An 11,435-nucleotide genomic window follows, 5' to 3' on the forward strand; every position below is an offset into this window, starting at 1 on the left:
GCTGGTGTTTCGGTCATTCCGTGTGTTCGGGTGTCTTCTGGAATCCTCGGTTCTGCAGGCGATTGGGTGGGGGTCGGCGTGCTTCTCCTCTGTGGCCGGCTACTGGTTGGTTGTCGCGCTGCTTCCGGTCGTTTGCTCTCGGTGGTGGTAGGGTTACGTGGAGCTGGAGGCAGACGGGTTCGTCCTTCGCTTTCCAGCGGCCTCGGCAGCTCCGCCTCCTTTTCTTGTTCCGGTCGCTGGCTGCACGGCTCGATCTGCTCTTCTTGTTTTGTGCCTGCGTCAGTGCATCGCCTCGCCTGCGCCGCGTGGGTTCGGGACGATTGCTCGTCGCTGGTTGCTTGCAGCCTTGCGCCGCCGGATTTGGGGATTTGTTTCGCCCTCGCAAGGTATTTCTTCCGTGGTTGTTGTCCCGTTCGATTTTGAGTTGAGTTCTTTCTGTTCTCGTGGTTAATCTTTCCTGTGGCTCACCGCCTGCTGCTCCATTGCTGGATCTCCTAAGTTTTGATTCGCCGGCGCTCTCCTGGAGGAGTGACGCAGGCACGCAAGCATCTAACTGCCGATGAGGTCGCTCTACAAGAGCTCGCTTGCGGCGTCCAAGTTCGTCAGGCCGTGGACAGCGAGCCGGACGTGCAGAGGGAGGCCCATGCCTGTTTGGTTGCTACAAGCAGCTTCTCTGTGACCCCCCAAGACAAGCTCTTCTTCTACCTTCACCCGCCATCAGCGAGTACTCTACTTTCTTATTGCTCCCGTTGCTTTCTGATTCCACCATGTGCTTGATTTTGTTGCTTTTTGTGGTTGCTCTGTGGATTGCACAACACTACAGGTAGAACGCAGCCACGCCTGCTCCTCAGCGAAGGGTTCCTTGATGGCTGCAACGACCAAATTTGGCTACAGCCCTGTATATCAGGTAACATGGGGCTTGCTCCTCCATGCTTAAATCGTGTGTTGTTCTTGATGATCTTTGCTTTTTGCCATGTTTAATTTGTCTGCTGTTACTGACTAATTCTCTTATGTGCCATGGTTGATGCTTCATTAATCAATCTGTGCTTACGGCAAGGTGGCGATAGCTCGAGGGTTCGCATGATTGTAGGGAGCTCAGCAGCCTGCAATGTGAGCTCCTCACAGGGACGATGAGTCTGCTGGCCCATTGCATCTGGCTCTATTGCTTCTTAGTTGTAATAGTTACAGTATGGTTGTTGTCGAGGGGATCGGAGAAGGTTTGAAAAATGAAAATCCACTCGGGTGTGCACCAGTAAGAGCAATACTCAGCACTAGGTACATCTTCAACTAAGCGTGCTTAGTAGGTACTGACTCCGTTCCATAATTCTTGTCTCAAATTTGTCCAAAAATGGATGCATCTGTTTCTAAAAGGCGTCTAGATACATGTAATATTCCGACAAGAATTATGGAACGGAGGGAGTACATGTCTATTTCTTGCCTTTTTTCTCCCTTTCTGACTTTAATTACTAATCTTCATGTAGGTTTCAATCAAGTATATATGTGGTAATCCTGTCCGTTGACATTAATCCCTATGTTTTTGCCCTTTTTCCTTACATCATGTACAGTATGGCATGATTATATTTACTCCGTATCAAATAGTGTATCTATTTCCGGCTTATGCATGATTCCTTGCTTGGGGTTGAAATGCAACATAAAAATTCAAATGATAGTGTTTTTATATACGGCTCTCTATCTCTTTCTTGATCTACAAATTGTTTTTGCTTCTTTGTAAGAGTGTTCCTTACGAATTTGTTTTAATTTGACACTTAAGAGATATTTTTTGTTTCATTTTGATACTATTGTTTCACTGTCGTTCCTGTCCTAGGTCCTAATTTCATTGGTGGATGCTCCATTTTTGACAAGTTGCTATTGCTACAACATACACTCTGCTTTTAGGATTTTAGCAAGGTATTCGATGGAATTAAATAACTGTTAGCATTATGCCAGGTGTGTGGTCATTTACCTGAAGAGCTACTTTACTGACCGAATAGTACTTTCAGTGTCGTTGCCTAGGAGAAAGATGATGTGCTAGCATAAAATATTGTTGACCATGGATAAAATTTACTGTAGGCGACAAATAGTACAGATTGGAGAATGACATGATGGGAATCAACATGATGCGATAGTATATATCTTGATTGTACACATCAGGTTTTTATTAGATCCCAGTATATACATATATTTTAATTTCCGAGGTTATTTTTTCCATGGTATTTACATTATGCATTTGTTTATCACTCTTTTTCTATGCCTTCGCTTTGCTGGCCATATAGAAAGTACCATTGTAGAACCTAAAATGTATGCTTTCTTATTCTGTGCAGAAGGAAGTGTGATAATTTTGAAGCTGAATGAAGCCAGCACCTTCAACAAATTCATGGTCTCCAAGAACATCCATGAGAAAAGGAAAGCCAGCTTCTTGCATTAGAAGAACAAGTCTTTGTCTTTATCCTTTGCTTTCATTTGTACCTTCTAGGAAACTTTGTTGTATTCTTTTTCTATAAGCTTATGCTTACCTATGTTCTCCAAATAAAATGACTCGGTTATTTTTGAAAGGCATCTTCCATCACAAAATGTTTGCTCCTTTTCTTTGCTCTTAATGACAAGATTTTCTGTGTGCACGGGCCTACACAACAGTAGAATTAGGGAAACTACATCTCCATCCGGGCAATACCTAAATCAATTTCCTTCTGTAAATAACAAATAACAGCTGCATCGAGCTATTAGCAATTTTCCATGGCGCGGCAAAGCGCGCAGAGACCATCTAGTATATAACATGTGTTTTCGGGCAGCTACACAAGTTGGGTTTCATATTAGTTATTCCGTGACATCGCGTGGGCTCCCTGCTATGTTTTAGAAGAAAAATCAGCCGGTGCGCCATGGATTGCTGGAATTTTTCTATCTCCGTAAGAATACGTGAAAATAACATCAGCACCAACTTGCTGAAATTTTGCGTCTCTGTTGCAACGCACAACGCACAGGTACTTAACTAGCATTTGGTATTTGGTAGTGTCAAAGTATATCCACCAGGGTTCTATCGAGCCTCGTTGGCAGAAATTGTCTATGGTACCCTTGATCAAAGAACAAAGAACTTCATGAACTAAAACGTTGTTAATGAGTTGAGACAACAACGCCCCAGGTTCTCCGGTGGCGCCAGGTTTATTCACTTATAAATTTATACAAGCACATTGACATGAAACACACTATGGAAAAAAAATATCTGAAAATACATGTAACAATGTGTAACAAATCTAGCAATTGAACAACACTGTTCACGTTTTAAGCAAAAATCAACAGTCACACATTGTTACGAAACAACAACAATAATAATATAACAGAATCTAGTTTGATAACGTTCATACATAACGACCATGTAGGCAAAGAACAACCCTCAAATTACAACCATGGCAGGTCACATGATTCCGCTGCAATAATCTAAAATATTTTCATCGCGGGCATTTTTCTGATGACGATGGCAGGGTGAAGAGGATATGTAACGGGTAAAATCTTGATCCAAGTACTCCACGATATCAATGTCTCTTTCAGGATCGAAACACCTGTAGTCAACATCAAGTATGACAGGGCAGTCAAGGTCTGAGCCGCTTCCATCCATCTTGTAGTACTGCCCACCACCAAAGTTCTCAGAATCATCCGAGTGATCGATTCTAAACTTTTTGGTCAGACAAGAATGGCAACTATCTGCACGGATAAGAAAGATGATTCACTAAAGGAATATGGAAAAAAAATGCAAACATGTCAAGATGATCTGGAAGTTTAAATGCAATAGTTGGCAGGAGTGGGAGGCAATCAGGAAACCCTTTCACTGATGCGGTTAATAGACGTTTTCATTTTAGCTATCCTGTACACCCCAGGGAGGCAAACCCCCAATCAACTACTCACAGAACATAATAATACAGACTAGTCATAAGATTCGTAGTTGCGTTACATAAACCACAAAGCCTACCATGAGAGGATCAGATGTCATGAGCAGTGGTGCAGTAATAAAAGGAGTAAATGTCACAAGACCCCAATAGTTGTGATCTCAATATCATTTGGAGAAAAAAAACACATAACCACAATGTTGGGAAACAAAAATTAGCTCAAAACTCAGACTGAGCCACTCTTAACAGCATTTCAAACTGCCTATGTCCACAAGCAATTGCTGACTAAGCAAGAAAAAGGTCAAAATTCGAATGGTGAGCATGAAATTTGAACTGGATAAGTTATTATCTCCTCAAACTGAGCAAAATGAACAGGAATTGTTATGCAATACCAAATTGAAAATCCAAAAATCATGGTTAAGTGATGCTGAGATCACAACGATTGGGGTTTTGTGATATTTACTCAATGAAAAACAAAAGGAGATCGGAGGTCAAGAGCATACCAACTTCACTTGGTGATGGCTGTACTGTACAACACAAGGTGATGTCCTCTTCACGAAAGTCAGGGTCAGACCCCTGAACTGCTTCCGCAAAGAAAAACACAGGAGCTTCTCTAGTAGAAGAAGGATCATCCTTTGGCCACGCCATGAAATTGATATGGAAAGATCTATCCAAATTGAATTCATCCTTCAGGGTACCTGTGCCATAGATGATATGAAGCTGGTAGTGTGACCCGGTTTGCTGGGCATACTTGCGCAACGCTGCATCCGCTATTTTAACCCATCGTTCATACCATATTATGAAAAGTTTCCTCTTTCTAGTGATGATTTCAAAGGCCTTCCTGCACCGATCTTGAAGAGGAGGATGTGGCAGCTCATCTGGTAGTGGAGAAGGCAGCAACATAGTGGAGAGGCACAAAATGTCAGCTGAGGAAAGCCTGCGTTTGTTGTTGAGCAGCGAGACAGCGTCACGTTCCACAGAAGGAATCACAGAAGAAGCAAAGAGCGCGAAGGCTGCAGGTTTAGGATGCCGCGCCGTCTTGGCAGCCACCTGAAAGGCCGCTTTGACATCCAATTCCGCCGGACGGAACAATGACGGTGCAGCGCCGCGTGCGGATGCAACGGCAGCACGGAGGTCGGCACGGGAGAGATTGAGGTGCCAAAGGGCGTCGTCGTGGGAGAGGCCAGCACAGTGATAGCGAAGGGAAGCGACCAGTCCATCAAGAGAGCGCTGGGCGAGGTAGGTTATGGTACGGTTGCAGATGACGGGCACATCGATCCGGTCGCCGGAGCGCAGGGGGAAAGCGGAGGAGTGCCAAACGGCGTTGAGGAGGATGTTGTGGACAGGGTGGAGAGGGCCGTAGCAGTGACCAGCGATGAGCAGGCCGCGCGCTAGGGTAGTAGTGAGGTCGGCGGTGGGCAAGCGAGAGATGGCGTCGAGGTAGTAGCCGCGGATCTGGCCCAGCAGACTCCGCCGCAGTATCCTCCTCGGGTCCTCCTCTTCCTCCTTGGGCGATGAATCCCTCAGCTTCGAAAGAGGGATTTTGCGCTGGACGACGCGGTCGGAGGATGTTCCAGAGGAACCGGAGGAGGGTGGAGAGTTGGCGACAATTAATACCTCCGCTTCCACCTTGGGCGATGAATCCTTCAGCTTCGAAAGAGGGATTTTGCGCTGGACGACGTGGTCGGAGGATGTTCCAGAGGACCCGGAGGAGGGTGATGCCTTACAGGGAGAGTCGGCAGCAATTAATACCTCCGCCTCCGCCTCCGCCTCCGCCTTAGCGCGCCGGCGGCGGCGGCGGCGGCGGTTGCTCCGGCCAGCCATGGATCTCCTCTGCGTTGTTGGGTTGCGGCAGAACGCGCTAGGTTACCAGCTCTTTTGGGGGGAGGTTTCGGGCACTGGTAGGGTACTGGACTGGTAGACGGGGACGGGGTGGATGATTTATGAAGACAGAGATCTCGTGAAGATACAGGTTTCCGCGGCCTGCTCTCCCTACCCTGAGTCGGAGTAGGATTACGGGGCTGTTTAGTTGCCCCAAAGCCTCAACCAGCTCTGCCAAAAAATTACTCCAACCCATCCATATTAATTGTAGAAATATTACATGTATCTAGACACTTTAGACATAGATACATTCATATTGGACAAATTTGACACAATTTATATGGATCGGAGGGAGTAGTTGACTTTTGTTCGGTTGAGAGCATCTCCAATTACATCCCCAATGCTATCTCAAATGCCCGTTTAGGGTACAGACATCTCGATCCTAAAAATCAACTACTAATGGCATTCCCAAACGGACAAAATGTCCACCTTGTCCGGATTGCTCCCACAAATTGGTCCCAAATTTGGGAGAGATTTGGGATGTCCACCTGGTGTTCTTGTCCGTGTCCGTGCCACTGTGGCCCACGAGACAGTAGTCATATACATCTCTCTCTCTCCCCCCCCCCCCCTCTCTCTCTCGCACATCACACAGAGGCCACTGCCGCCCGTCTCCTCGCCTCCCACGATGGCGCAGGTCACCGCCAGCCGTCTCCTCGTCCTCCCGCAACCATGCCGGAGCGATGGGGGACAGGTGCCGTTGTCGACCCAGAAACGTCAGAAGCCATGCTGCCGCCCATGGACAAGTCGCCGATGCGGACGGCGCGCGTGCGACCGAACCTCATGGTGGAGAGGAAGCTCGGCGTGCTAAGACAAGGACCAGGAGTGATAAGGGTGGCCCGATCTTCTCGTTGAGCTCGTTGTGGATGGATGATAACTCGCGAGACGCTGACGAATCTCTGGCTGTTCCCTCGTTGCCAATGCAACAATTCTCAACCCTACTTGATATTCGCAACAACACGTGCTTGCGCACGTCGCCGCCGACCACGAAGCGATTCCCAGTGGAACAATAGATAGCACTTGAATCTTCAGTAGCAAAAACACCAGATCGAAACAAAGTGGTGAAGGTAAAATTCCTGATCGAAACAAAGAGGAATATAATTTCAGATGAATGCTTGTAACTGTTCAACGAAAGGTTCTGAATAATCTAAACGTGGTCTAACCCTAATCGTGGGCGCCCCTCAACTTATATAGGAGTGGTGGATGTACAACAACCTAAAAGGACTCAGACTCGAACTTGGTTCAACCCAAACTTGATACAAACTGACCCAAATCGTTGGGTTCAGCCCAAACTATGAGCACGCAGGCCCAACTCACACTTAGGCAAATAAACCATGTCGTAGGCAGCCCTATGTGTGTCACGTGCTCCTCGACGTGTGCTGATGCCTTAGACATGTTTGACGTGTCATAAGACTTGTCCTAGCATCAGCATCGACAACTTCTATTGCTGGTTGATTTCCTCCTCTTCATGTGGTGCGCCGGCCTCCCTCTCCTCCCTCGCGCTCTTCTTGATATTGGAAATCAACGGCAACGGATCTCGCTGCAACTCTCCTCCTCCTCGTGCAAGGCTTGAATCATCTTCAAATTTGATCATACATAAATGCATAGACTTAGGTAATATAAAGCTCTCATCAATTAAAACATCAGATTCAATTAAGAGTGAGTTCACCTGTTGTTCAAATAGCTTTGCACGTGCTCTTGTTATTGGCCCAAGTCTAACTTCATTGGGCTTGTCTTGTGCAGCAACATCATCAATTGGAGTTAATGATAAAGGACTAGGGATGTCCTCATCAAGGAGGCGACGTGCAAGCGCGACCAGGAGCAGGATCGAGCCGCAAATGCATGCAAGGCGGCACCCGTAGAGGAGGTGGCTGCGACTAGGAGGAGTACTACCGCTCAGTGGAGGTAGCGCGATGCTGCAGGAGATGGGAATTGCGTTGTGCTACTGCAGAGCTAGCTAGGGGTGAAACTGGATCGGATAATTTCCGGCTGAATCTGGTTCCGGATCCGGTCGGATAGGATATGGGAGATGAGCTTTCTATCCAGTCGGATACGAAAACGGAAACAGGATAATTCATTTGGACAAGGAAAAGGATACGGGATCGACATTATCCGCGATACCGGATTATTCATATTTTTAGTCGAACAATCCGGCTTGTGCAATTCGGATTATCCGTTTTTTCTTCAGCCCATTCAAAAAAGAGGCCCAAGCTCAAATTTCTAGGTCGTATTGTATGTGCGTACTATCCGTTCATTTTTTTTCCGCCTCCGGTCCGGAGCCGCACCGTTACCGTACCACGTCTGTTTCGATCGGCGTATTCCATATTTGTTTCACCGCTTCCGTTTCCGATAAAAAAAAATAAGAAATAGGATACGGTATGACCATTATCCGTCCGAATCCGATCCGGTTTCACCCCTAGAGCTAGCTGATTTTGGTGGTTGTTGTCAAAGAGAGCTTTGTCTTTGGAAATGGAGATTGGGGAAGACCTGCCCCATGGGGAGTCGCGGGCTACGACGGAGGAGAAAAGAAAAAGAAAACAGAAATAAGTAATTTGGGGAGATCAGTTTGGGGGACACCGGGTGGACACATGTCCATTTGCCCCCCTAAACGGATAAAAAGAGGACAATTGGGGGCAAAATTTCGGAAATCCCATTAAAGATGCTCTTATATCATCAGAATTTTGGTTGTCAAGATGAATCAGGTCATGACTCATATATATTCTTGTCAAATATAATTAGCAAAATTACTGCTAAAGAATTCTTGATAAAAAAAATTTAGCAAGCCAACATTTGGTATGTTTTATTTGGCACAAACCAAACAGACCCTGTGATTCAAGTTCCGACTCGCCAAATTTGTATGGAAATAGAAAGGGTGATTTCATTCGAAGTGATGAAAGGGTGATTTCGTAGTCCCTGTTTGAGATGGCTTTCTCACCAAATGCAATTATTAAGTCTTAGTAAGGGTCGCTTAGATCCACACGATTCTTCGAACATAAGGATAGAAAAATGTAAGGAAGAAAAAGAAAAAAATGTACAAAATAGAGCACTAAAAGTGACATCGATGAATTGTTGTCTGGTTTCTTGAATAGAAAAGAGATAGCGTTGCACAAAACCCCACACATTCAGGTAGAGTTATAACATTTTGTCATAACTTTTGGAGTTGAGCACTTTTTTCCCACAAAACCACATGGGTGAAGGTAATTATTACAACCTCTATCTGGGTTTTCTGAGTCTAGCATTGTACTTTGTGAGCCAAACATTGATCAACAATTATACATACTTCCTCTGTCTCATATTAAGGGATGAAATATTACATGTATTTAGACGCTTTTTAGATATAGATACATCCATATCTATTACTATCTATTAAATTAGAGTTAGTGGTGATTGCCGTGGGCGCTGTAGGTTAATTTCGTTAAAATTACAACCAATATGCCACTGCCCATTATTTTCTTTTTCTCCAGTTTTTTCACGATTTCTCTTACTCCGTCTTACAACCGACGCCACCACACCCGCATCCCGACCTCGACGGCTCCATGAGTTGCCTACACAGAAAATAAAATAAAATAATTTGTGATTTTGTTGACCCGTAGCAACGCGCGGGCACACCTGCTAGTTTGGATAAAATTTGAGTCACTTAGTATGGGACGGATGGAGTACAATATTTAATGTATGTATATAAAAGTAATACAATTTAATTAGAGCTCTTTTATGGTACCCCGAAATAAATAAGAGCCGTCTATTTTGTCTAATCTAACGGTTAGTCTTCCGTGGTACTCCATTACAAGTGATAAGGAGTACTGCCTCAAAATGCCTAAAAAACCAAGGAGTGCCTTGATGCCGAGGGTAGAATAGTAATCTAACATAATTTAGTGTGTGGTCAAAAAATGAAAAATTAGTTTGAAATAGATTAGAGAAAACAGTACTGCTAAAAATCAAGAAATCTTCCTCGTTTGAGTACGTACAGGTACTATAATCCGTTACATGCTAAACCCTAATTGGTCCCCACGTTGGGCTCCCTCCCTGTGATGAACACGAGTAAATGCTAGCTAGTTGAACCTGCCGGAGAAAGAAGTGTAAAGTTTGACGAGCATGCAGGCATGCAGCACAGTCTTGCTCAGGATTTGGGCGCTACGAGGGCCGACTGGGAGGATGTGGGCACCACGAGAACGCAGGCATGCAGAATGTGTCAGTGCAGATGATGGATAGAGATGAGAACGCTAGCCAGTTTAATTTGTGCACGATCAGTGAGGCGTACGGCGGGCGTGTGCTTGATCGGAAAATCAGGAGAGGAATAGATTTAACCCCGCGTGATCAGGGAGACGTGACCACGCAGACCTACGGCGGCATGTAACCGGAAAGTTAGGAGATAAATAGATTTAATCCAAATATAAACTTATAAAAAAGTCAAAAGTATCCTTTCTAATGTATGGTTAGATTTGATCGGTACTTCCTCCCTTACCTATGGAGTACCGGGATACCGTAAAAATTCTTTTTAATTAATAGAGTTTCCAATACTAATCATGAATATCTTTTCTGTGCCACAATAATCCTTGTGTTGAGGCGGGCAGCGCATTCTTCTGAAACTTAAACCACGTCGGCCTTTTTCTTTCGTGGCCTGCAGATTGCATGATGATTGTGAGTATTCGCCATTGATGACGCCATCACCGAGGAGGGATCATGGAGCCGCTGCATTGCTCAAGCTGTTCCTCAAAATAAAAAAATTTAACCCCAAAAGTTCTTCTCTCAGCTAAAATTGCATAATGCCTTTTGTCTAAGAAACAACCCTTAAGTTACAACCATGAAAGATCACATTCCGCTGCAATAACCCAAGATGCTTAGGTCACCGTCATCTTTATGACCACGAAGCCATGGCAAAGAGGATACGTAACGGTGAAAATCTTGATCCAAGTACTCCACGAGATCAATATCTCTGTCAGGGTCGAAACACCTGTAGTCAACCTCGAGTGTGATGGGGCAGTCGAGGCCACCATCAAAGTTCTCATAATCATCCGGGTGATCGATTCTAAATTTTTTAGTCAGACAAGAATGGCAACTATCTGCATGGATCAGAAAGATGATTCATTAAAGGGATACGAAAAAACCAAAAACAAATAGCAAACATGTCAAGATGATCCGGAATTTTAAATACAAAGATGGCAGGAGTGGGAGGAAACCCTTTCACCGCTGCGTTTAATAGACGTTTTCAGTTTATAGCTATCATGTAGAGTACATCCCAGGGAGACAAACCTCCAATCAACTACTCGTAGAACGTACTCCCTCCGTCCCATATTAAGTTACTTTTTATTACATGTATCTATCTAGATGTTTTTTAAGCATAGATACATTCAACATATTTGGACAAATTGAAATCAATTAATATGGGACGGAGGAAGTAACAAACAATACTTACAGAGACTAGTCATAAGATTCTTAGTTGTGTTACGTAAACACCACAAGCCAACCATGATCGAGATGATCATATGTCATGAGCAGTAGCGCAACGATGAAAAACGAAAAGAGATTGGAGGTCAAGAGCATGCCAACTTCACTTGGCGACGGCTGTACTGTACAACACGAGGTGACGTTCTCTTCACAAAAGCCAGGGTCAGGCCCCCGAACTGCTTCCGCAAAGAAAAACGCAGGAGCTTCTCTGGCAGAAGAAGGGTCATCCTTTGG

General features: G+C 44.9%; 1 protein-coding gene and 1 long non-coding RNA gene across 5 annotated transcripts; one reads left to right on the forward strand and one right to left on the reverse strand.

Moving 5' to 3' along the window:
* On the forward strand, positions 1 to 2,571 carry LOC100843867. 3 transcript variants are annotated; one of them, XR_002963174.1, is made up of 5 exons: positions 6 to 386; positions 500 to 724; positions 824 to 907; positions 1,058 to 2,151; positions 2,322 to 2,571. It is a non-coding gene; the product is annotated as an uncharacterized LOC100843867 (long non-coding RNA). The 3 variants fall into 3 exon arrangements; XR_002963175.1 differs by having other exon boundaries at positions 1,058 to 1,275; positions 1,482 to 2,571; XR_002963173.1 differs by having other exon boundaries at positions 1 to 386; positions 1,058 to 2,571.
* A 630-nt stretch (positions 2,572 to 3,201) lies between these two features.
* Positions 3,202 to 5,809, reverse strand: LOC100844167. 2 transcript variants are annotated; one of them, XM_010234323.3, is made up of 2 exons: positions 4,382 to 5,807; positions 3,202 to 3,696 (listed from the first exon to the last, which is right to left on the reverse strand). In XM_010234323.3, exons 1-2 carry the CDS (start codon positions 5,700 to 5,702, stop codon positions 3,410 to 3,412), a joined length of 1,608 nt encoding a protein of 535 aa, XP_010232625.1. In that variant the 5' UTR covers positions 5,703 to 5,807; the 3' UTR covers positions 3,202 to 3,409. The 2 variants fall into 2 exon arrangements, with proteins under 2 accessions (XP_010232625.1, XP_010232626.1); XM_010234324.3 differs by lacking the exon at positions 3,202 to 3,696 and having other exon boundaries at positions 4,434 to 4,576; positions 4,672 to 5,809.
* Positions 5,810 to 11,435: the final 5,626 nt, after the last annotated feature.

This window comes from Brachypodium distachyon, chromosome 2 (genome assembly GCF_000005505.3).
Source record: "Brachypodium distachyon strain Bd21 chromosome 2, Brachypodium_distachyon_v3.0, whole genome shotgun sequence".
Classification (NCBI taxonomy): domain Eukaryota; kingdom Viridiplantae; phylum Streptophyta; class Magnoliopsida; order Poales; family Poaceae; genus Brachypodium; species Brachypodium distachyon.